At 36.3% G+C, this 26,805-nt stretch overlaps 2 protein-coding genes across 4 annotated transcripts in view; both read right to left on the bottom strand.

Annotated features, from left to right (window-relative positions):
* prmt3 (protein arginine methyltransferase 3) overlaps positions 1 to 21,563 on the bottom strand; it is a 65,235-nt gene extending 43,672 nt beyond the window's left edge. The window contains exons 1-10 of the mRNA XM_039659130.2: positions 21,426 to 21,563; positions 21,075 to 21,189; positions 20,581 to 20,663; positions 20,448 to 20,497; positions 20,253 to 20,358; positions 18,623 to 18,779; positions 16,623 to 16,767; positions 13,948 to 14,013; positions 13,327 to 13,448; positions 6,724 to 6,823 (exon numbers count right to left, since the gene is read on the bottom strand). Of these exons, the coding sequence (XP_039515064.2) occupies positions 6,724 to 6,823; positions 13,327 to 13,448; positions 13,948 to 14,013; positions 16,623 to 16,767; positions 18,623 to 18,779; positions 20,253 to 20,358; positions 20,448 to 20,497; positions 20,581 to 20,663; positions 21,075 to 21,189; positions 21,426 to 21,486 (1,005 nt within the window). The 5' untranslated portion in view covers positions 21,487 to 21,563. The remainder of the gene's footprint in view (positions 1 to 6,723; positions 6,824 to 13,326; positions 13,449 to 13,947; positions 14,014 to 16,622; positions 16,768 to 18,622; positions 18,780 to 20,252; positions 20,359 to 20,447; positions 20,498 to 20,580; positions 20,664 to 21,074; positions 21,190 to 21,425) is intronic.
* Positions 21,564 to 22,250: 687 nt separating this feature from the next.
* htatip2 (HIV-1 Tat interactive protein 2) overlaps positions 22,251 to 26,805 on the bottom strand; it is a 43,560-nt gene continuing 39,005 nt past the window's right edge. For all 3 annotated transcript variants that reach the window (XM_089130072.1, XM_039659559.2, XM_039659560.2), the window contains 2 exons: positions 23,230 to 23,291; positions 22,251 to 23,125 (listed from right to left, as the gene is read on the bottom strand). In XM_089130072.1, coding sequence (XP_088986198.1) covers positions 22,906 to 23,125; positions 23,230 to 23,291 — 282 coding nt within the window. In that variant the 3' untranslated portion in view covers positions 22,251 to 22,905. The remainder of the gene's footprint in view (positions 23,126 to 23,229; positions 23,292 to 26,805) is intronic.

The raw sequence follows: 26,805 nt of genomic DNA, 5'->3' as shown, positions 1-26,805 counted from the left end.
TACTACATTTTATTGAATTAAATGCATTTATGGTGAAACTACTACATTTCGAGGTCAATCTGAGTTCATTTTGACCACGAACCGTGCGCTGTCACTTTATTTCTGCGTTTGCAGCACAGCAGAAATAGACTCGGTACGGAAACGATCTCTGCACTGCTGTATACGCACCGCAACTGGAACGGATCGACGGACTGCATCCGCGTGCAGTGTGAAAGCTCTAACCTGTTAACATGGGTACGGAAAAAAATACGGACCGCATACGCACTGCAAACGGAGTATGTGTGAAACGGGCGTTAGTCTGATGGCCCTCTCTGCTCTATAAACAGCTGGCATCTGCAGTATTCAGCCAGTGCCAACGTCATGAGCATTCAATGAATAATCCTCTCAATTACTGTACTACCATATCAATCCAACTCCCAGGGGCTGTGTAATCTACTTCTTACACACTCAATTCGACAAATCCAAAGCCAGAAACACCAAATGCTACACACAGCATAATGAATTCAACAACTAAGTGCTAACCTTATAACTTCACAATGCAATATACATTATTATATTATTTTTATGTCTCAATAATTACCCCTGTTATATTTAACTGTCAACTCAATCGTTCCCCCACATCCCAAAGATGCTCTATTGGGTTTAGATCTGGTGACTGTGGGGGCCATTTTACTACAGTGAACTCATTGTCATGTTCAAGAAACCATTAGAGGATGGGTATATGGTGGCTATAAAGGGATGGACATGGTCAGAAACAATGCTCAGGTAGGCCGTGGTATATAAACGACGGGCCTAAAGTGTGCCATGAAAACATCCCCCACACCATTACACCACCACCACCAGCCTGCACAGTGGTAACAAGGCATGATGGATCCATGTTCTCATTCTGTTTACGCCAAATTCTGACTCTACCATCTGAATGTCTCAACAGAAATCGAAACTCATCAGAAATTGGCATCGAAGTGTTTGAGTTTTTGTCTTGTTGATGCTTTATCAAAAATGTAATTAGCTCAGTGTTACTGTTTGAAGAGTACAGATAGCACAAGAAAGATTAATAAAACCAATAGTCTCTGGTAAATTAAAAAGTTTCTACCTCTCCTTCCAAAGATAAAAGTCAAACACAAAGATAAGTTGTGTGCGGGCAACCATTAAAAGACATTAAGATAAATGACCATAACATTTCACTCAACACTATTGTTAATAAAGAATAGATTGTGTGATAAAACCACAAAGAGCAAACAGTTTTGCTCCTAGTGTTTAGATTTGAGTCTGATTTGCATATGAATACAGACGAGTAGTAAATGTACCATATTCTACAAGCATATTCAAATAAGGCAAGCCAAATGTTTCCATGATTCATTTTAGCAGGACAATGGACGTTTGAAAGCTTCATTGTCGACCGGTGACAGATCCAGGTAAGCGGTGGGTGCGTCAGTGTAAAATAAAAGCAAAGGGAAATCAGGATGGAGTCAAAAACAGAGAATGTCAGGAAATTAAGAATATAAAACCTATTATATTTTGCTTTTCTTGCAATTTAGCTCAAAACAACATATTTTTTTAATGCTTATTGTTATAAACAACAAGAGTATTTGGGTACTTCAGAGAATATATCACTGCATATTGTTTGTTTGTTTGTTTGTGTGTGTCCCTTATATTGTAGTGTGTATTCAGGTTTCAGGCTATGACGTCCTTATAATTCAAATCGCCAAATAAACACACTAATTGATTTTTTTTTTTATTAAAAATGTAAAATGTTGGGTAGGTTTAGGGGCTAGAAAATGTCATTAGCTCAGAATAAAAACCATTACACCAATGGAATGTCCCCATAATGATAGGTTACATGTGTGTGTGTGTGTGGCGGGCAGCTGTAGTAGGCTATGGACGGAGTGAGTGATTGCAGCTGTCCTCTTCTGAGACAGGTAAGACTGCTATCAAGAGATAATGAGGCCCAAGATGGGATCTGCCATTAATTTAACTTGACCATCACCACACACAGCAGCTCATAGTTTCCCAAATGTGCTAAATATCAAAACATACTTCAAAGCAACCTTAAATTAAAAGTTTAAACTGCTATAAGCACTGTATTTTTTCTTTCGAACATTGTCCCACATAAACAGCCACATCATGCACACTAAATCAATTTGGATGTTGGGATGGTTCAAACAGCTTTTAAAGGGATAGTTCACCCAAACATTTTTAACTATGTCATCATTTACTCACCCTAAAGTTGTTCCATACCTGTCTTTTTTCTATTGAACAAAAGGAGGTATTGCGTTACCAAATACTTGATGGGCCCCATTGAGTTTGGGGGAAAAAAATGATATTGAAGTCAATGGGGCACATTAACTATTTGGTTACCAACATCTTCTTTTGTGTGATTTTTTCATCGTACATCATATAAAAGTGAATTTTGCATCTGACTTGATTACAGACTTCCATACTATATAGTAGGAAATACAGTATGTGACTTAGAAGTATGTCCAGATTCATAGTATGCATAAAACTGTAAGCAAAAAGTAACCGGATGAGCTACTACTTGAAGCTGTAGGCTAAAAGATCTTAAAACTTCCCTCACTTGCCTGATCCAGCATCCTCACACTTCTAAGGTATAGCTGAAGACTGACAAGCCATAGCATTTTTATGTGATTGATCATCCTGTGACAACCTTTATTTAGCCGCCTTCTAATTCACTTCTCCTCTCCTCCACCTAGCCAGTGGCAGACAACATCCCTCTCGCTCTCTTTTCCCCTTAATCTAATCCAGTCTGTTTGTTTTGCTGGGTGTTAAAAGTACAGATCAATTGTGTGAGTTATGAAATGACATTACGGCGGCTCAGACCTGTCTCTCCCTGCCAGACGACATCTCGTCCTACTGAAAATTACCCCCTCTGATTTATCGATTTGTTCTCTCTCTTTTTCTCGCACTTGCACGTATACACACAAACTCAAGACAGTCGAAAAGTAGGACAGTCAACCACCTGGGAGAAACTTTCTCTGACAGAGAAAAGAGGGGAAATAAAGAAGATGAGACATTTTGGACTACAGAGGCACCAATGACAGTTTCCAAGAGACTGAGTGTCTAAATTACTCACGGCTTGTTTTTTATCATGGTTTTCGGGTCACGGTTTCGGTACGGTTCAGTATGTGTAATGTTTAGGGAAAAAGGATTACTGTCCAATAGAAATAAAGTAAATAAGAATAAAAAACAAACTACAGCACGAATAAATAGAATGTGTATCCTTCGACAGTATGGATAATAATACATTAGCCGAACTCTGTTTTATGCATTGATATTTTCAACAAACCATATTATAGATACGTCATCAGATTTACGATAAACCGCAGTGCAAGTGCGTACCAAATGGTAGGTGGAGTGGAGAAAGGTACTGTTCGATGTTCATAAACAGTTAATCTCATCAAAAAAAAAATGTGTTTACATAATATATGTGTGTGTACCGTGTATAATTATTTTGTATTTATAAATACACATGTGAATGTATACATTTTCGTGATATTTCGAAATATTTTCATGTATATAATATATATATATATATATATATATATATATATATATATATATATATATATTGCTACATAATTTATATTATAAATACATATATATAACTAACACATTTTCTTAAATATATACATGTAATATATAAATATATATGTGTATTTATTGATACAAAATAATTATACACATATATATTATGTAAACACAAACTTTTATTTTAGATGCGATTAATTGTTGCCCACTGCCCAGCACTAAAAAATATCTATATAAAGTACACTAAAAAAAAACACACACAAAAAAAAAAACACAAATAATTACCGTACAAAGAAACGTCCAGTAACTAAGCATGAATTTTTGAAGTAGAAAGACCAAACTAGTATTTTCTTGTAAAAAAATGTACACCAGAAATCTTTGTTTTATTTACAACTTCAATAAATCTTTTTTTTACAGTAGGTTTAACATAGTCAGTAAGTTATAGATATAGAATAGTTTTTTTGCATTCGCTCAATACATTTTTTTTTCATTTGTTTTTTTTTTAAATGTCAAAATTTTTACTTTATTTTTACCATAATCTTCCATAGTGTCAGAAAAAAATCTGAGAGAAAAAAAAGACTGTTTCACTCTTAGAATATGTCAAATTTGCTTTTTGTATTGATATTCACTAGCAATTTCAAAGTTAAACAATTGTTTTAAAGTAAATCCTACACCAAATTTGTGAAGGTGTAAATCCTACACCTTACTTTAATAGTCTGTAATGGAAGCTTTTACGTATCAATGTCCAACAGTTCTTTGCTCACAAACATCCGACCTGATTCAGCATCTAATCCTTTTAGATTGACAAGCACGTCAATGTTAGATATCGGAGGTGGTGGACCAGGGTGACTGCATTTTTCTGCGGACATGTCTCCTACCACTCTGTGTAATAAGGTAATTGTAAAACTATTGTTCCATAACATTTTGAAAAATGATTTTCAGAAAACGGCTGTACACCCCCATGCTTTTACAAGGAAGTGGCAATGTACAAACACTTCAGAGGTTTTCAGAGAAATGGACGACATTGCACAGATGATGAAGGGCAGAATTTTTACACCATTTAGCAAGCCAGAGTCGTATAATCATAAAATAATGTGCTACAGTGACCCAAATCTCAGGTTACTTTGTCATAAGTGTTGCGCACACACACTCCCCTGCCTCAGGCACTGAGTTTGTTGAATTATTGCCTCAATATGCAAACAAAAGGGGTCAAAATAAAAATCATTTTTTTATTTCACAATTAACCTGGAAGCATCACAAAATTCAGCAACAGCAGAAAATCACATGCAGGCCGAATTCACAAGGGAAAGTCCTGGAAGTTTCCAAATTTAGAGAATGATTCTCTTATGTCCTTTTTTGTGCCCGTGGCTAGGTGGCTCGAGTGTTATGACCTACTTTTCCCCTTTCCTATGGACTACAAATTAAGAGAACTTAAACAAGGAATATAGCGCAGCGCAAGCTTTTATAGCCTTCCTCACAGACAAATCCATAACACCAATTTTTCTGTATCGCTAGGATAGAAAAAAACGTATTTATCCACAAGACACCAAGAGGCTATGAAGCACAGCATTTTTCAAAAACCAGTCTTAAGAATATGAAAAAAAAAAAATATGACATAACTCACCTAAATGATTATTATAGGAACACCATACTAATACTGTGTTTGACCCCCTTTCAATTTCAGAACTGCCTTAATTCTACGTGGCATTGATTCAACAAGGTACTGAACGCATTCTTTAAAAATGTTGGTACAGATGGGTACATGGTGGCCATAAAGGGATGGACATGGTCAGAAACAAATGCTCAGGTAGGCCATGGCATTTAAACGATGCCCAATTGGCACTAAGGGGTCTAAAGTGTGCCAAGAAAACATGCCCCACACCATTACACCACCACCACCAGCCTGCACAGTGGTAACAAGGCATGATGGATCCATGTTCTCATTCTGTTTACGCCAAATCTGACTCTACCATCTGAATGTCTCAACAGAAATCGAGACTCATCAGACCAGGCAACATTTTTCCAGTCTTCAACTGTCCAATTTTGGTGAGCTCTTGCAAATTGTAGCCTCTTTTCCGATTTGTCGTGGAGATGAGTGGTCCCCGGTGGGGTCTTCTGCTGTTGTAGCCCATCCGCCTCAAGGTTGTGTGTGTTGTGGCTTCACAAATGCTTTGCTGCATACCTCGGTTGTAACGAGTGGTTATTTCAGTCAAAGTTGCTCTTCTATCAGCTTGAATCAGTCGGCCCATTCTCCTCTGACCTCTAGAAAGGCATTTTCGCCCACAGGACTGCCGCATACTGGTTATTTTTCCCTTTTCACACCATTCTTTGTAAACCCTAGAAATGGTTGTGCGTGAAAATCCCAGTAACTGAGCAGATTGTGAAATACTCAGACCGACCCGTTTGGCACCAACAACCATGCCACGCTCAAAATTGCTTAAATCACCTTTCTTTCCCATTCTGACATTCAGTTTGGAGTTCAGGAGATTGTCTTGACCAGGACCACACCCCTAAACGCATTGAAGCAACTGCCATGTAATTGGTTGATTAGATAATTGCATTAATGAGAAATTGAACACGTGTTCCTAATAATCCTTTAGGTGAGTGTATAGTATATTAGTCACATTGATAGTACTTTTTAGAAGAGCTTATTTTCAAAAGTGCTAATGATGTTCCTCAGATAAGTGGAAAAATATTAATAAAAATACAACAAATTACAAACACATTCAACAAAATCCTTGTCCGTAGCAGCGATTAATAAAAACACTCATCATCATCTGTCTCTTAAACTTCTCAAATTCATCGTCAGTCATGTCTAAATGAATAAGGAGTGACGTTTGGTTTCTAAAAATGAGCATGGAGGTTCTCTCATTATGGATCATGCCTGCAATATATTATGCATCAATCAACAATTCATCATCTCAGCTTTTTCATTTTCCAACACCTGAACAGGTTTTGAAAAGGAAAATGACTTGGCAGAAAAAAGACGCTAACACATACACTTCCTTTATGTCTAATTCTGGGTCAAAAAACCAACTATAACTGCTGCAAATGCAGAGCTTTATAGGCAAAGATAGCCATTTTGCTTTAATAGCATTTTGCATTTTGTTTCATGATTTTTTCCTCTCTCTAGAAAGTAATATTTATATATTAAAAAGCACAAAAACATCCACTCACCATCCACTCTGAAATGATTATGTCCACTTTTTCCACAGGAAGGTCAATTTCCTCTATTCTGCCCTTGATCAATGTGATGGTGTCGTCGAGGTTATTTGATCTGGAAAACAGCAAAAAATGGAAATATTTCTAAACGGCAGCAATAGTAGATTCTGGTATTTGGGTATTGATTTTAACCAAATTAAATGAAACCAAAATGAAGCTTTAATTATAAAACGTATGTAACTAGTTTTGAACAGACAATGGATGTTAATTACACTGAAGGGGTGGTCAAAATCCCTTGCCTCTTCAGTATATATATCATAATATCATTTTAAATGATTATGTATTTCTTTTATAAAATCAATAATTAAGTATATTCATTGTTACTTAATCATTTATCGACATATACATTTATTCTTTGTGCTTTTGCTTGTGAAATAATATTCTTAAATGCATGCTGATGTAAGTCACCAGCTTCTTTTAGGTGCACAAGGCCATTTGTCTCTTTCTCTGGTCTCAGGAGAAAGGTTTATGGATCCTAAAGGCGTCGTGAACACATATGTCCAACACTTATGATACTTCTCTGTACATATGGTCAAGCTATATTGAGCATTGCTTTATTGAACTTTAATTGTTATATTAAACTGTATTCTTTCTATTATATTTGCTTTCTGAGAAGCAAATGTTATCTGTTTTTCTCCCAAACGAGTGAATGTTTTACCATTATGTTTTGGTACACTTAACTGATAATAAGACGCTCAGACTCTCTTCAGCCTTGATGGGAGCTCTTATTTGCTAGTGTCCTATGTGAATGCGTTAACAGTGAAAATAATAGGGAAATAGGGATTTTGGTTTATGTTTGAGTGTTAAAACATAAAGGGGTGATTGAATCCAACAGTTTAAGGCACTATTTCTTTGTTGAAGTCTTACTCCAGTTAGACTAAAGTTTAGTGCTAGTCTTCTTGGTTGCAGGTTAAGGAACCACTGCCATTATTGGAGATTGAATGAGTTGTTGTTCTGGACACACTGGCGCCAGCAACCCAAATCTATGACCTGGAAGGTCATGACGTGCCTCATCGATGGAGATATGTTTCGTCTATCTGTATATGTGTGGAAAATTACTGTGTATCTATATCTTAGCCAATGAGAATCATTCAACGTGTAAGCAATGATGTAGCTTAGACCTTGGAAACAGTGTAACTGCTGTGATCTTTGTAACTGTAAGGAGGCGGCCTACGAACTCCTGAGGGAGTCTTGAAGCTGACTTCTGCTGATGAAATGGCAAACTATGTTCAGTAAAACTTTCTTTAATTTTTATAATTCCGACTCCGGGTCTTCATTCTTCATATCTGGTTCTGGGTTCTTTAACTGTTAACCCCTAACAACACCAATTTGGCTGGGAGTCGGTCTCCTTAAACACGGCTGCTAATTAATCCAAATTACACACATCACAGCGGACTCGCCGGGACAACACTAACGGTCCCAATTTGACAGCACCTCCTCGCATGACCTTTTGCACCAAGGGTCAGCGAACTACTGTTCACCTGAGTGTTTGTGTATATGCGTATATCCCTCCCCCTCACCCCCTTTTTTAAATGATCGCTCCCTTTTTGACCGGTAAACCCTGGGCATCAATCTCTCTAAATACTCCATTATCATGACAGCTAATGTTACTAGGGACAGAGTCATTACTCAAGACTGCAGAGCGCATTTCTGCCCAACCGATCCTTATCTCTGCACCTTCACGCTATCACACTCTCCCAGAATCCCATTGTAGTGCTCCCTCCATCCGCCTCTCCTTCATCGGACTGTCTTGAGCAAGGAAACGCTAATCTCATTACTGGGTTAATTTAGAGGACAATGTCAGCTGTAGGGGGGAGAAAGGAGAGGGGATTTGGGACACTTTTAACACTTCCCTCCACGGGATGGTACTTGGTTTGGGGAATATGATCCACTGGGACTAATGATTGGATTTAAGATGTAATGTGATGATGACAGACTGGATTATCCACCAAATCGCCACCATGACTGGTGTTAAGTGGTGTAATATAGGGAACAAGTATCTAAACTGAAGAGATCATGTGGGGATTATATGGATTTCTGCAGTAAATGCTTCCAAAGCATTAGTAAAAAACACTTAACAAGTAATAATACAAGTGCAACACAAAAGGTTTTGTGGGGAAAAAAAGGTCTTTATTTGAATCTAGAGGCTTCTTCTTTTAAAATTTACTTTGTAGTAATTTTCGCTTAATTTTTTGGCAATTTCTAGAAAATGTGACAAATAATAACAAAGAAACAACAAGCAATTAAATGAAACAAGATATTTTTAGTAGAAGACTGAAATAGTATTTTCGTGTGAAACATAATCTTTGTTTTATTTACAATAGCTAAAACATTTATTATATATACAGTATATTTTAAATATAGATATTTTTTAAGTTATTTGTTGTTAAGGGTATGACTGTACTAATAATGGAAAAGTTTTTCCTTTTTCCTTACGTACGACAACGTTGTCAAAACGATCCCGTTCACTTCACACAGATCCATGAAAACGACTAAAAACGCTGTACTATTCATGTCAGGCCAGTAGTTGGCGATGTTACCTTGTAAAGAAACAATACGCGCCTTTAGACTAAACACGTCAAACGAATGCACATGACATCACCGTTTTCACAAATTCACGTATTTTTAGTTTACAGCGAATTCATGGAGATGATAATGGTATCGTTTATCGTTTCCAAAAACTTGCACTTTGAAACCCGTTTTCAAAAGTTTGTGTTTTCAGACCCCCAAATTATTTTAAATCAACAGTGTAAATGAAGTTTCCCATTTTTAGTTGAAAGCGGTGTCGCGTAAATCCCCCCTAAAACTATTAAAAACGTTTCTGTTAAGTGAAATCAAGCTGAAATAAAACACAAATAAAATGACAAAAGCACACAATGAAATTACTAAAAATTGAACAATAAAAAAAACCATAAAAATGAATAAAATAAAACTAAAATGCACTTCTGTAAAAAAGTTGACTTTCTGCAATCACTCTTCTGTACAACTCCAGTTTACTCTCAAAACCTCGTATTGAGATAATGCTAATATTCTTGGCTCTTTCATGCCACCTTCCCTCCCTTTTGGTCACTTTAAAGCAGTGCTCCTCAAATCAAGTCCTGGAGGGCCAGGGAAGAGTTGTATCCCAAATCAAACACACCTGAATAAACTAGTCAAGGTCTTCACAGTTACTGAAAAATTGCAGGTAGGGGAGGTTGATCATGGTTTGAGCTAAACTCTGCAGGACAGTGTCGATTTGAGGAACCCTGCTTAAAAATGACTGCTTAATTGTTCAAAAAGTAAAAGTAAATAATGCAATGGAAGTATATGGAAAAAAAATCCATTGTACATGCATTTCTGTCAAAGTGTTCAAATCCTTTAAAGGGATACTTCACCTCTGGAAAGATGAATCTGTATTTAAAATGAGTCATTTATGTAGAAGCAAAATTCTTTTTGATTCTGGAGCTTTCTAGGCTGAGAAAAGCAGGAAATGTAATTTTGGCTTATGTGGGTGAAAGACAACAACTCCCAGAATGCACTTGCTTCGCTTCCCTAGGAGGCCACGCCAATCGGAAACAGAGCGCAAGTCTGGGCTACTGGTGAGTCTCCGTGATGAGTCTGCTCGAAAATGTGTTTCGAGATCGCCCGAAATGTCCGGGATTCGGCTTTTGGGTTCTACATTCGCCATTCATTATGTTTACTGTGGCGAGCAGGACGAGTGAGGGCTGAAGCAAAAGCTGAATCCCGGACATTGACGGCCGGACATGTCTGGGAAAAAGAGGATGGTAACCCCTACAACTCAGCTTTCTCCACAGAACAAGAGCCTGCTAGCTTAGCTTCCAAAAAAAGATGGCTGACACTATGCGTTCATTCTGTGAGTGAGATCCCACCCTCTATGGGCGGGTTGAGAACATGCGGGACAGCCCCTATACTGACTGTAGTCTTTAGCCTCTGGCCAAAAAATCCTCAGATGACGCAAAAAAACATAAATCTCTCGTCTCAGGGGGATGTGAGGGTGGAAAGCACGGTAATTTGAAAATATTACAGGTTTCCTACAAATACAAAGCTTAATGCTAAATCCTGAAGTATCCCTTTAATACTGAATTCTTGTATACATTTAGCATTCATTAAAAAAAAAAAAAAAAAAAAAAAAAAAAAAAAAATCGAGATTCTTTATTCTTATCTCTATAAACTGCATAAAGCACCATGGCCGCCAGAAACATCACCTCTGTAAACCCAAACACATACTCAGGCAGCATGTAGGAGGCCTTGGCCCAACAGCGGCCCAGCGAACTGTAAAATTAAACTTCATTTTCCTTTCATCCTCCTGCCTGCTTCGACTCCTCAGACTTACATGATAACAATAACCATAATCAAAAAAAAAAAAAAATCTCCCAGAGACACCACATGTGGCGAACACATTTCAACTCCAACAAATAAAAGTATATTCCTGCTCCAGGATGTAATGGAAGTGCCCCGGAGGTGATACATGAGGTAATTTTAATGGGCAGACAGGTCGTAAAAGGAAGCAGAAAGTGCAGGCTGGAGTCCATTTGTATGTTTAGCGTGCGTGTGAGACACCGAGCCGGGGTGGAAGCAGGGGAGATTGGAAGTCGACTGGGTAGAGGTAAATGACAAGCCTTTAGGAACGTGACTGCAGCCTCAAATACACTGAAGTCAACCACTGAGAACAATAAAAAGAGGACTAGTTTGGGGACGAAATTGCAGGGTGATAAAAACCAGCTGGCACAGGTTGAGTGCCAATGTGTTTCTATGATGTATTCCACATTGTTGCAGCAAATTCTGCTGATTTGACACAAATACAATACAATGTAACAGATCAAAACAGATCAAAAGTGCAAAATTGACTTGTGGTAGTCCATCAGTCTTCAGTAATTCCATAGCATGACATAGTTTTCCAGAAAAAGTGGGTTTTTGAATGTATTGCGTTAGCCGAAATCAGATCTGTATAATTTCTAGATTGTGGCAAATTTTCTTTTGTAAAAATAATTATTTAAAAAAGAACCAAACATTAAATAAAACACAAATATTTCAAGTATATATATATATATTTCTTTATAATACACAGTGAGGAAAAAGTATTTGAACACCCTGCTATTTCGTCTATGACCATCTACTTTTCAAAATGCATTCTGGGATGCATTGAGTGGACTATATAGGGTATAATAATCATCACTATACATTCGGACAGCACTACAAAATGGCAAGCTCACTATATAGTCTACTGTATAGTGAGTAGTGGGAGATTTCGGACACAGCCACCTTGTCCATTCCATACAATCAGTAAGAATCCAACTACTAACATGGCCAAAACCAAAGAGCTGTCCAAAGACACTAGAGACAAAATTGTAAACCTCCACAAGCCTGGAAAGGGCTACGGGGAAATTGCGTCCACTGTTGGAACAATCATTAAAAAATGGAAGAAGCTACAGTACTTCATTAAAAAATGGAAGAAGCAACAGTACTTCACATTATCTTCCTTCGGACTGGGGCTCCATGTAAGATCTCACCTCATGGGGTCTCAATGATCCTAAGAAAGGTGAGAAATCAGAACTACACAGGAGGAGCTGGTCAATGACCTGAAAAGAGCTGGGACCACCATTTCCAAGGTTACGGTTGGTAATACACTAAGGCCTCATTTACACTGCATGGTTCAAGTGACCCAAATCCGATTTTTTCCTCTCATGTGGCACAGATCAGATATGACCAGTGAACGTGTAAGGAGAAAAAAACGCATGAATTCCGATTTTCTCATTCATATTTATTCATATTCACTTTTTAATGACGTACTACTCGCATTACCGGGGAATATCCGATTTGTCTGCTTACATGGCACACGCAAATGCACGTATCTGATTCATATCCGATTTATTACCACATATGAATGAGGATTCAGGCCTATACAGGCCTATATACCTAATAATTGTAATTTAAGTGAAATTACTGAACTTAAATATACAAGCTTGATAAAAATGATCATTCTAGAAGAAAATTTCAAATGGCTTTTGCATCTGAACTCTTCGTGTATATATATATATATAATTACATTATGCAACAGTTTTCCAGTTTCACATTAGAGCTATATATACTTTTAAGACGTTTTTATTTTATTTTATTCATTCATTTTAAATAAATAAATAATACAAATCAATAATTTGAAAGAAAACGTAGTAAAGAAAACTATATTTCAAGCACATACATGAATTGTGGTGGGACCAGAAAAACAAAAAACATTCTTATCATTGAGCCCATTTAACAATGGTGAAACATACGTGTCAACACAGAGGGGACGCTGGGTAGTTTTTGGAGAACTGCGTAGTTTGGAAACAAGAACGGGTCACAAAGTGAACACCGTTGGGAAATAATCCTTGGGGAAACCATCAAAATAAAGTGGAAAACACTAGAAGCCATGAAAGGAAACACCAAAGATGGTTTTACTGTATTTTTCCAATGGAGCAATATTACACCTTGTTTTTAATAAAACAAGAACACTTAACCCAAGACGGCCTCTCATACACCCAAAAAATGGTTCATTACTTCAATCTGATGTTGACTCACCTGACAATGTCCATGGCTTGGTATATGATATCTGATTGGTCGACAGCAATGACCTTCCTGGCTCCCGCTTTGGCGGCAAACATGGAGAGGATTCCCGTACCACATCCCACGTCAAGCACCACCTGCGGGTTAAAGGAGCATGGCGTAACCTTTCCACACTATGCCAGCTTGTTTGTGCCATCTTGAGAGTGCAGACGTGTAATAACGGCACTCGAGGCATTTATCATGCTGACAGGGTCTAACCCTTATTTGCCAGAGTCCACTGGCTGGAGCAGGATGGGCGAGATAAGCGCCTCGTCGTCTACCCCCAACCCTTTTCTTTCCAGATCAGCGCGTCACCTCGGGATCCATGTTCAACTGCGCTCGGCTAAAGCTGATCTAACCAATGTCAGCGCAGAATTAATGGTTTGTATATGAGCTGTGGTGTATATTGTGTGTGTGCTGAACCACCATTATCCTGTTATCAGCCCACTGCAGTTGACACATAAGAACCCTCCTTAAAAAAAAATACTGCTGCTTGGAATCACGCAAGGGGTTTTTAAATCAGCCCTGTCATTGAAATTGTTACTCCGTCGAAGCTTTTCTACACCGCTGTCTGGGCTTCAAGAGTCCCATACTCACCTTGTCCTTGAAGACGTCCATATTGCGGTACATGAAGTCTCGATAGCTCTCAGTGCGCACCTTGTCCTGTCGGAAAACGAGACAACCAAAGTCCTAAGTAATGACACAGTGTCACCATTATACTTTCCATTAAGAAGACAGAGCGCACCCATCCCAACAAGAGAGAAATCGTTGAACACGATCCAATCATTCAGAGCAAAAATGTAATTTTAACGTCATACCCACTGTTAAAGCTGACACGATGGAAATTAACAATTGTTAAGCAGCATGAAATAAAAAAAAAAGAGTCAAGATTGAATTAGAAGAAATCAAAGGATGTGTGACTGGTAATGGGAGGAGGTCGTTGTTGTTGGGAGTAGAGATGAAAAATGAAATTAAATGAAACTGACCCTGACACTTCTTGCTTTGCCAGCAGATTTTCAGCCAGAAATGGCTAATTAACCTGCCAGTCAGACTAAGTACCACCCAGAACATACATGATGCCGGAAGCTATTTACGATTCATATCGGCCCTTTTTTTTTTGCATGATTAAACATTCTGCCCTTACTTGTCAAAAAGAAAAAAAAAAGAAACCCTTAAAGAATGTTAATGGATGTTTCAAAATATGTTTATTCTGGGCATTTTTCATTTACACCACTGGTCAAACGTGAATAATTATGTTAAGTCGTCTCTTATGCTCACCAAGGACGCATTTATTTATTCAAAAATAGTGAAATAGTAATTTTTCACTATTTGTATATTTTACAATGTAAAATATGGTTTTAAATATATTTTAAATGCTGAAATTAAGCGTCATTACTCCGGTCTTCATAGTCACGTGATCCTTCAGAAATCATTCTTTTTTTTCATCACTCTTTTTTTGATATTCATAAGTTTGGGGTAAGTATGATTTTTTGAAGAAGAAATTAACACTTTTATTTAACAAAGACGCATTAAATTGATCAAAAGTGACAGTAAAGATATTTTATTATAAAATATTATATTAAATTATATGAATTATATTATTTTAGTATATAAAATCTTTCCATTTCTATGAACTTTCTATTCATCAAAGAATCCTGAAAAATTATTAAGCAGCAAAAAAACATTATTAATAATTTACTATCAATAATAATTGATAATATCTGAGCATCAAATTAAGTTTGGGGTAAGTATGATTTTTTTTAAAGAAGAAATTAACACTTCTATTCAACAAGGACGCATTAAATTGATCAAATGTCACAGTAAAGATATTTTATTATAAAATATTATATTAAATGATATGAATTATATTATTTTAGTATATTAAAATCTTTCTATTTCTATGAACTTTCTATTCATCAAAGAATCCGGAAAAATTATTAAGCAGCAAAAAACCATTATTAATAATTTACTGTCAATAATAATTGATAATATCTGAGCATCAAATTAAGTTTGAGGTAAGTAAGATTTTTTTTTTAATTTTAAGAAGAAATGAACACTTTTATTCAACAAGGATGCATTAAATTGATCAAAAGTGACAGTAAAGATAATTTATTATATAGTATTATATTAAATTATATGAATTATATTATTTTAGTATATTAAAATCTTTCTATTTCTATGAACTTTCTACTCAAAGAATCCTGAAAAATTATTAAGCAGCAAAAAAAACATTATTGATAATTTACTATCAATAATAATTGATAATATCTGAGCATCATATTAAGTTTGGGGTAAGTATGATTTTTTTTTAAGAAGAAATTAACACTTTTATTCAACAAGGACGCATTAAAATTGATCAAAAGTGACAGTAAAGATAATTATAATGTTACAAAAGATTTAGATTTCAAATAAATGCAAAGAAATTTCAATTTCTATGAACTTTCTATTCAAAGAATCCTGAAAAACACAGTTTCCACAAAAATATTAAGCAAAAACCATTATTAATAATTTACTAACAATAATAATTGATAATAACTAAGCATCATATTAATATATTGGAATTATTTCTGAAGGATCATGTTTTTTTATTTCTAGTTTTCTGTTTATACAATGGGATCTGATTATTACTCTTATCTGATCCATTTAAAAATGCTTTCAATTTACTGTACGGTAGAAATTCAATTATCTTTTGTACTTTTCAGCCATTAAACCTATTTAAGTTCTCCATTCTAAAACACACACACACACAAAAAAACCTATAATGGAAAAGTTGACTTAACTTTCCTTGCACAGAAAGTCGTGCGTTAGTTAAAAGGGTTAAAGATTGCGCCATCTGACTCATGACGGTAAATGGCATCATTTTACGTTGGACAGTAAAAGGCGTCAGCGCTTGCGTTGCACCATACAGCTCGCCTCTCCTCTGCAGAGTTTCAACTCTGACGCAAATCGCCACTCAATGCAAGTTGGAGGAGGCACCAATCGCTGGCCCTCTCCAGGACGTACTGCAGCATGAGAGTTGATGATCCAAACGCTCCTGACTTGAACCTCCCTCACTGCAGTTAGAGCACTCAAACAATGAAATCTTAATCATAAATCTCCAAAATTGCACCGTGGAAAAATAAATCAAGGCGAATAACAAAAATCTGCTGCATAGGGCGAACTATTGCATCTGTTTGCAAGGAGTTTGCACAAAGTATGACTTGCTTGTGACCTTCTACCCACACCGGTAGCAAATAAGGCCGCAGATGTATGTTAGATGGGGACAGACCTACCTTCAGCATCTCCTCATGGATGCTGTAATGCCCATAAGAGCTAAAGTAGGCCTCGTCTTCATCTTCTCTCAACTCAGCAATGGCCCCCGAGCATGAAGGGCCACGACTTGTGCCTACGTTCAGCACTAGACCTTGTGCCAACAATCTGGGGCAATGCAAACACACACATATTGAGACAGAGGAAGGCCTGGTCAGTCCACCAGCACACGTGCATGTGCATGTGAGAGCTCACTCAAAATCTTAACCACTGCAGTGGAATTTTACCCCATCTTTAACTTCTATTGCCCCGCCTCTTTTTTTGCACCTCTATCCACTTCAGTGAGTGCCTTTGAAACTCTATGCTGCACCCTGCTGGACCCACTTGCACATTACACGGATGCTGGAGTTGCACAGGTCTGAAGATAACTTCACTTTCTTTCTTAACAAATGTTTGTAGACTCTGCCATTATATCAACCGCTCGTTCAGCTCAGTTTAAAAATTATTACCTGGTCCCAACATGAAAAAAGAGAATAAAAATATATTGCAATATATTTACTGAGTTCACTTTGAAATACATTTTTGGTACGTTTTAGCTTACCTCAAGGGTCCACAAGATGTAGGTGTCTTTGTTTCCACAGTATTTTCAATTTTGATATTTTAGGTCAAACCGTTCGTGTCTGTCACTCATATAATGAAGGTCTATGGTCACCACCTCAAAGAGCATGCAGAGTGAAGTCCAAATTAAACATGATTTAATGACTCGTAAATGTAAGCACACATTGATGGCCTAAGACACGAAACGAGCGGTTTGTGTGAGAAAACAAACAGTTTTTATATTGTTTTTACCTCTTGTAACCACAGCCACATCCAAGTGATCTGAGGGCATGGGCGCTTTGGTCTGATCTCTCGCGTGTGAGCATCACTCATTATTTACAGAGATTTCGGAAGTGTTTCCGAGATCTCGTTTTGTGTCTCAGGCCATCAATGTGTACTTACATTTACGAGTCATTAAATCGTGTTTAATTTGGACTTCTCTTTGAGGTGGTGACCATAGACCTCCATTATATGACTGACAGACAAGAACGGTTTGACCTAAAAATATCAAAATTGAAACTACTGTGGAAACAAAGACACCTACATCTTGGATGCCCTTGAGGTAAGCTAAAACATATCAAAAATTAATTTCAAAGTGAACTATCCCTTTAAATGTCGCTGATCTTGGGTTATGATAAGTACAAAAACTGGATTATGTTCTTTTCACCAAGCATCTTTGTAAGACTTTTCACTTGATGCAAGTAAGGTTTAGTCTTAGATGCAGCTTTATTGACAGAATTTGTTACATACTGTGAGATCCATTGATAGTTAAGTATGCAAATAACAAAAGAAAAAATATGCGCAGTAATTTTGTGGGACATTAATTAGGAATTGTCCTAATTTAATTTATGTGGGTTATCTGTATGTCACATATACCGTACTGTCCACAAAGGTTAAGTTGTATTTTAAGTATTTTCTGTGATTTTGTGGACACGTTTGATTCATTAGCTGCTTGAGTAAATAACAAAATGCAGAAAATGGTCAAATAATTTGCGCTACAAACCAGTGTTTATGATTACGTTAATAAAAAATATGATAAACACCAGCTTGCAATATCAAGCAGCATAACGGACAGTTTTTGCGCAGCTAAAAAAAAAATAAGCGATAAAAAATAATTCTTACATTAAGAATAAGGTGAGTAGTTTGCACAAAAATAAAAATTCTGCTTTCATTTACCCACCTACATGTCATTTTTAATTGGTCTAAACAACACTGGACCCCATTGACTGTAACTTTATGAAAAAAAAATAAAAAATGCTGACATATGTATATATATACTTTTTCTTTTATATACTTTATGTTTGTGTTTTGTTTTTGTTGTACTGTTGGCAGAATTGAAATTTTTGGGTGAACTATCGCTCCATCATTTTTTCAAATACAGTTTCTTTAAACTTGTAAACCACAGTGAGGTTGATGTTACACTGACTTGAGTTTGTGCAGATCCTCCATTGCCCGGGCCAAGGCTTCCTCAGCTCTCTGAGCTCGGTCTTCAGCCTGGCTGGCTCTCTGAACCAGAGCGGGGACCCGATCACCAACCGAAGGGCTCAACGTCACAGCCGCTGCCTCACTCAACTCTTCAACATCTGACAAAATGTAAGGCAGTAGCGCAAATGTGTTTAAAACAAGTAAGAAAGTTTACCACTTAAGGTTTCAAACAATCTGCAAGTTATTTTGGACTCGGTTAACTTGGTAATCCTTGTTCTCTAAGATTATTTGAGTTGATCATTAGACTCTACTCGAACTGGGTAATCAGGTCCTGTCTTAGACTGTTTCAGATCATATTTAGTAGCAGGAAATACTATGTTGTTGCACTGGGTACCTACACCTCCAGGCGTTACGTTATTACTTGTAGTGTTCCTAAAGTGTTTTTTTTTTTGTTTTTTTGCGCACAAAAGTGTTCTCATCGTTTGATAAACTTAAGATTGAGCCCCTGTAGTCACTTGGACTATTTTAACGATGTCTTTAATGACTTTTCGGGGACAGCAAGAGCCAGTCCCTCAAGAAGCCTATGGACTGTATGCAGGAGCGATCTTAATATCTTAAATATCTTAATTTCTGTTCCGAAGATGAACGAAGGTCTTACGGGGTTGAAACAACATGAGGGTGAGTGAATACTGACAGAATTTTCATTTTTGGGTGAACTAACCCTTTAAGGCTCAATTTCGGGTCCTCTATTTTTTTAACCAATACATGCTTCCTTTAGCTGGTGTAATTGAAAAGTACATTATGTCGTTTCACCAGTATGCTGACACGCAGCTTTATTTTCCATTTGCACCAGATAGAGATACCCACAATTCAATTTCCACTCTGCTGGACTGCATTGTAGATGTCTCAGAACTATCTATCATGATCCACGGACAACATCTATTGCTCCATATCTTGTCTCTCTATCTCTAAAAGCCAGCAATCAGGTCAAGATCTTAGGAATCATTTTTGACAGTGACCTTAGTTTTAAAATTCAGAATACAGCTTACGTAATACAACCTACTAGCAAACGACTCGCACTTAAAAAGTATCTTAAAAACACATTGTTCGCAAGGTCCTTTCATTGATTTATTTAATTAATCTTATACTATAATATTATACACACTGTTTTTAAAAGGTGTTACATAAATAAAGCCTTACTAAAAGATTTCTGTTTCAAATAAATCCTTATCTTTTGAACTGTCTATTCATCAAAGAAACCTGGAAATTAAAAAGTATCACAATTTCCAAAAAATTGTTGATATAAATAAGAAATGTGTCTTGAGCATCAAATAAGCATATTAGAATGATTTCTGAAGGATCATGTGACTCAAGACTGGAGATACTGAAAATTCAATTGAATAAAATATATTCAAATTGAAAACATTATTTAAATGCAATGATATTTTACAATATTACTGTTTTTATTATATTTTTGATCAAGTCAATGCAGCCTTGATGAACAAAAGAGATTTCTCGCAAAAGCATTAAAAAAAATCTTACCGACCCTAAACTTTTGCACAGTGTGTGTGTAAACATATATGGATGGGAATTTGTGTTTAGAAATTAGACAAAAATAATAATTCTCCTACCTATCTGCAGTAATGGGTCATCTGGTAATACTGGCTTCATATATTCATCACTGTTCCAAGGCACTGGGCCATTTGAAGCCAGTAACAAACTCTCTGCAGAACATTTCTACAACAAAAACACACACAACACAAACTTAGTCAGGTCATCTTGTCACCAATATCCACTTGAACCATATGAATCAAATAGATACTTACTGAAGTCCTAATGTAGTTTATCATCTTAATGTAGCTATAATCATCAAGCCCTAAAGAGGAATTAAAACATTATATATAAGGTATATCAGACATCACTCAGAACAATGAGCAGTCCTTGGTTTGGAAAACTTACTGTGCTTTTGAACAAGTTCTGGAATATCCACACCATGGTCTGCCTTACAGTGTTGTAATGTCTCAGACACAGAGGCGAGAGTCCTGTTTAAAGTGAGACACGGGTGCATGAGTACACAAACCCCTCATCCTACCGGTAGTAAATAGTTTGTATATGACTTGACATACAAAAAGATAATTACAACTGTTCACCCAAAGATACAAGGATCAGTTCAAACTAAAAGTGAAAAGACATAGTTTTGCAAATCTAAATAAATAAATACTCATAGTGTTCAAATCAGTGTTAAAATCATCATATGATTATACAACTAATAACATGAAATAAAATATTTAATAGCTAAATTAGAAATGTTGCAGGCTAGCAGTCATATTTGGAGATATCAGACAAATAAAAGTTTGAAAACAAACATGAGCGGATCAAAATCCACAAAATCTGTCTCTAGAAAAGATTTCTGTCAGGATGAATCATGATGAGTGGTTAGTATTGGATGTCACCTGTCACACAGCACACACAGGACTGTTGTCATGAGTTCAGATCCCTCCTCAATTGACTGCCACTGTTCTTCATCACTGTCAGACAGCTCGGGTACTTCATCACACACATCATCGCCTACGTGGCACGAAACAATTTTATACATAGTCTTAATTCACACATCCATACAACATCTTCTAAACAACCGGTCAGAACCTTCGACATAATTAGCGTTAGCGGAATTACACCATTAGGGGAAAAAATCCTCTGGGATTAAAAAAACACTCTTAAGATTCGTTACATTAAAGCAGTTAAAATCATTAATTATAAGTTAAAGCAAATATATACATCACATTTGAAACAAGCACGTGTACCTGTGTACGCTGCCATGTTGTAGTCTCTCTCTTGAATTCGAGTTTTTCCCATCCGGGTCATTCTTCCTCAGGTGTACTTCCCTTTTATCACCATGTGAGGTCGCTGTTTTCTCAATAATAACATGCAGCACATGCAGCAAAAGAAGACTTATGTAACCTACAAATAAAACATCAATAAGTCATTTATGTATGTTTATGTTCCTCTTCAACTCTACACGACGACTAAACCAGACGTGTGTTTAGATTAGAATAACACTCACTGCTTACCAGTCAAAACTTTGGACTCAGATGACTTCACATTCATTAATATTGTAAGGCTTGTAAAAGTATAACAATAAAGCAAATAATGTTTTACGGCTTGTGCTTAAATTGTGAATTCTTCACATTTTGAGTGTACATTTTTAATTGGTAAGTTCAGGAAGGAAATCATCAAGTGTCAAGCACACGTGAACTCTTTCAGTGTGGTTTAAAATAATCTCAGAATCACAAAGTTGGATCATGGGTTAATAAATAGGCTAATATTAAAGTTTCCAGGTTCAAAAACAGATGTTCTGAATGCAACTAAACATATGATGAACAGCTCGTAAAGTATGTGTTATGCCTGTGTCGTATGTTTAATGTCAATCTAAAGCTAATATATGCTTGTGAAGTGTGACTATTAGAGCAAATTATGTTTAATCATGACTAGCGTTAGGTAAGTTACTCTAAAAAAGTAATTCAGTACTAACTACTAATTCAGATTACTTTACTAATTCCTCTCTAAAAAGTATTGCATTACTTATTACTTACCATATCAACCTGGACCAGTTGAATAATACAAGGATAGACACGAACAGTCTCTTTTAATTCTTTCAAATAAACAATATAAACATTGCAGAAATTATTCTTGAACTGACCAACGTATTTAAAGGGAGAATGTTTAATTAAAAACACATTTTAACAGTACACAATGGTAAATGTTGATCCTAAATCCAATAGTTTTGTTATTTATTTGTTGTTTTGTCTACATTTTTATGTAGAATTATTCTGTCTTCTATAAAAAACATCAGAAGTAACTAATTAAGTTACTAAGAGTAATCCCTTTTTTTTCAATGGCAAAGTCATTAAATTACTGTGCATTACACCCAAAACTGATCATGACCAACTAAAGTTGAACGTTTTAATACACTTTTCAGACATAACACACAAATTAATATAACTAAATACACAATAGTTGTGATCAAGTATAAATATAATTTAATTTTTCCAGATCAATATTCATTTAAATATCAAGACAAAAAAAAAAGCACCAGAATCCAAAGTGAAGTATAGCACAGCACATATAACCCTTATTTAGAACAAAGTAGTACAAATATGTTTTTAAAAAACTCAATATGATAATAGAATCCAAGTAAACTGCATTAAAATATTATTTTGGCTTATCTTGTTCACGAAACCATGCCAGAATTGCACTTAATTTAAAAATGTGGAAATTAAAGTGTTATTTTTTGTCTCCAATGTTACCAAGATTGTATATGGCCTTGTTTTCAAGAATTTCCACTTTCTGCTGTCCATCTTGGAGTGTGTTGACAAGCATAGCTCTAGCGACTGATGTGATGGGGATGGACATTGCGGTAGGGAAAGCGGAGGAGAATGCACCAAGAAATTTCCGGGCCATCCACTCAGCCGGCCTGCTCTCCTGTCTGTCCACAAGGAGCACCCTAGAAATAAACAACCATATATGAGCAACAGAACAAATGATGAACTATGCATGACCTCAGAAATCACAACAGATTTTAATCCAGCAAAAAGTAGAGGGACTCACGCTGGCCTGTAGACGGAGAAACGCTCAAAGCCGAGGTCTCCAATTTCTGCTTCAACCTGTCCCTGTGAATACACCAGTGTTACTGCAATGGTCAGGAGTACATTAATTGAAGTACATGGATTGAAGTACATTAAAGGTGCTATATGTATTTTTTAGTGGCCTCTATCGATGATGTTTCAGATTGCAACCAATTTTTACAAGATCGCTCGTGCTCTTGCGCATACTCGAAAACAAGAGCGAGCCCTCTTGGTACACGGTAGGGTTGCAACGGTATGAGATTTTCACGGTATGATAATCGTCTCAGAAAATATCACGGTTTCACGGTTTCACGGTATACGATATTAAAACTATCATTATTATAATCAGCATCAGCTACAATGGCCCTTAAATGAATAAAAACAGATATTGTTTTTGGTTGAACATGGTTTATTGTAACAAAGGTTTTTTCAATAGAGTCTTTATGAAATGTATATTTATTTCCTCAGAAATTCTGGGTTGTCTGAAATAACTGATCTGGATTCTGTGATTGAATACAAAATGTATTTTTGAGAATGCAATCAAATAAAATGTAACAACTTTAGTTTGTCTACACAAGAGAAGTTTAATAAATTAAAACATGGACAAAAAAACTATACACAATAGTAATATATTTTAATCATAGGCAAAACCAAACTTTTTTTTTTCCAGGTTGTAGGGGAGAGCGGGGCACAACCTAACGCTTTTTGCTTTTGGCTCAATTAATTAAAAAATAATTAGGTTAGATTAATACTTTTTTTTACACAAGCAACATGCACATCTCTGCTACAAATGAACACTTAAAGTTTTTTTCTAGGACCTACCATTTTCGTACAGTTGGACTGAAAGTGACAGAAGTGCAAATGTTACAACTTACCCCATATGCGGGGTTAATTGTAACAGAGAGAGGGGTTAGTTGTAACACTTGTGTGTAACACACATAATTCAGTACTATTTTATTTGTATAGTTTGATATTGTTTGTGCATCTGTATAGACAGATATCCATACATATCCCTCATCCAATCATCCTTCTATTATGGATCAATATCATGGATAGAGACATAGAAAAGGGCTGCATAGTTTTGCAATAAATAATAATAAATAAAATTATAAATATTGTAATTGCAATTAAATTAGATTTGTGTGTGGCAGCTGCATGATGTACAATTATTATTATTATTAATAATAACAGTAATGATAATACAAATTAGCTTAAAATAAAAATTTAAAGGGTTTATTGCATTAATAACAGGCCATATTTTTAATAAATAAACAAGTTATCATTCATAGAACACTAAATTTTAAACATTTTAAATCCCAACATTGTTTGTGAACGTCTAACAAAGTTAAATGTATACTCAAACCTGAAAAGTTGTGTGGCTCCGTTTTCATTTGATTATCATTGTACACTTGGAGGCTTAGTTGTACCACTCTGTTAGAATTAACCCCGCTGTGTATTACATATTTTAAACCTAGCTAACAGTCGCTAGGAATTGCTGACATGTTTCAAAACGGTGCTATGTTTGAGCCAACAAGACGGTAAGGCAATATAAAGTTAGATTTGGAAACGTAGCCTATACACCCAACTCAGAAACCGAAAAAAACCTATGATGAAAAAAATTACTTTCATGGTGTCAAAACACTCTTTGTCCAGTATCTTCACGAAATATAATCAAAACTTTCCGCAAATTCGCGGGAGACCGTCTTCTGGCAGCAAGAGAAAAATAGCGGAAAGACAGCCTGCTTGATCCTGACGAACTGTGTAAACGGTCCGTGTTACATTTAACCCCGCGTTAACACCTACTGAACACCTATGAGTTTCAGTCAGTGTATTTGATGATTATTCTTTAAAAAAATAATTATAAAGTGCACATTAAGTGTTCTCTGTCTAGATATGTTCATGTGTTCACGTCTTCGTAGTGGCTGAGACAGCTTTAAAAACCATGAGCGTCATGCGTACTTGAGTGTGTACTAGATCTACTAGACGAAACGGCGCTGCTCATTCAGAGACGCTGAAGGGGCTTGCACACCAGTCTTTTTGCGTTGTATATTCACAGACACGCACATCGCGATTTGATTTAGGCTACTGCATAGCTATATTTTGTTTTATTTATCCATCTATCTTTTTAAATCGCACATTTTACGTGGCATCTGTTTTGTAACGCAAAAAGACGCATGTGTGCGTCTTTTTGACAGACCGGGATTCCCTCAGCATGACAGAAATAATATGGCCTTAAGTTATAAAAGTTATGAATAACCTTTATCTTCACGGAGGGATGGTGTTCCTAAATATGGGAGAACATGTTCGACGTGTTTACTCCTTTTGCAGCCACTCTTCGTCCACATATCTTGCAAACTGGATATCCATCTTCAAGGACAACATCAAGATCGTTTTTCGGATATAGGCTAAGTTACAAAATATTCCCATACTGCAGATTTTATTTCTATTTTTTTTGGCGGGAGATAGATTCGCAGCCTCTGTCTCGGACATTTTCAGCGCTGTACGGATATGGAGTAAGCAGTCAAGCTGAAAGAAGTTGCATGCGGCAGTGAAGGTGAATTCTTCTTTTTTTTTTTTTTTTACCGCGGATAAGCAAATGTGCACGATATGATAATCGTACATGTCAATATCGCGATAAACCGTCATACCGGTATACCGTTACAACCCTACACGGCCGGCCACATTAAAGACTTTCAAAACACCGGAGAAAGCATCACACAGCATGCTGGAAACTCATGTAAACTCCCACTGCAACGTTACAATAATAGGCTACTTTTATCAGCTTGATGTTGAACTAATGCTCCATGCTCATACCATGATAATATTACATTTGTGGTGCCATCTAGCATAAGGCATATTCGTGTATCTTTCACAATGAGCAATTTCAACATAGGTGAATGTATAATATGATAACGAAAACGGTTGGTGAACTAGACTGAACAATTTCAGTCGTAGGAAGTGACATTACTGCACTGAACGCGTCTGGAAATGTGTATTGTAAACAATATGAAAGTAGTGGGATGAGTGACGTTAGACAATAGATCTAGTAAATAAAAGTTACACCCAAAAGCACCTACTTTTTGTTACCCTGGAACAGTCTTTTGTGTTCATTTCATGTCTCATGTATTTTGTAGTTTACCTTGCTATTTCATTACAGTTTACCATTATCTGAAAACTTGTAATTTATCACAATAAAAATAGCAGAAGTCTCTCCATAATTCAAAGGCTCTGCCGATGTTAATCCGTAATCTAAGTCGATCCTATTCACGTTTGGCCTGACGAGCTTCAGCAGATACATTTTTGTTATGTTTGTTATATTTATGTGGAGTTTGTGTTGGAGTGTGTGTTGTGCTGGAGGCAGGTCGTTTTTTCGTGTTATCAGACTCCATGTCGTCAGTAGTGCCGTCGCATAGACTGTATATAAAAAGGAGGGAGGCTCATGCATGTCACATCTGATGGATTTTGCAAAAAAAATAAATAAATAAATAAAATAGAAATAGGAATACTGGCATTCAGAGGTAATAGCAAAACCCGACAAGTGGATCATTGTAATGTGGGA

This window comes from Pimephales promelas, chromosome 1, assembly GCF_988280905.1.
Source record: "Pimephales promelas chromosome 1, fPimPro1.hap1.1, whole genome shotgun sequence".
In the NCBI taxonomy this organism is placed as follows: domain Eukaryota; kingdom Metazoa; phylum Chordata; class Actinopteri; order Cypriniformes; family Leuciscidae; genus Pimephales; species Pimephales promelas.
Note: the sequence above shows the minus strand (reverse complement) of the source record. Positions and strands in the feature narration are given on the sequence as shown.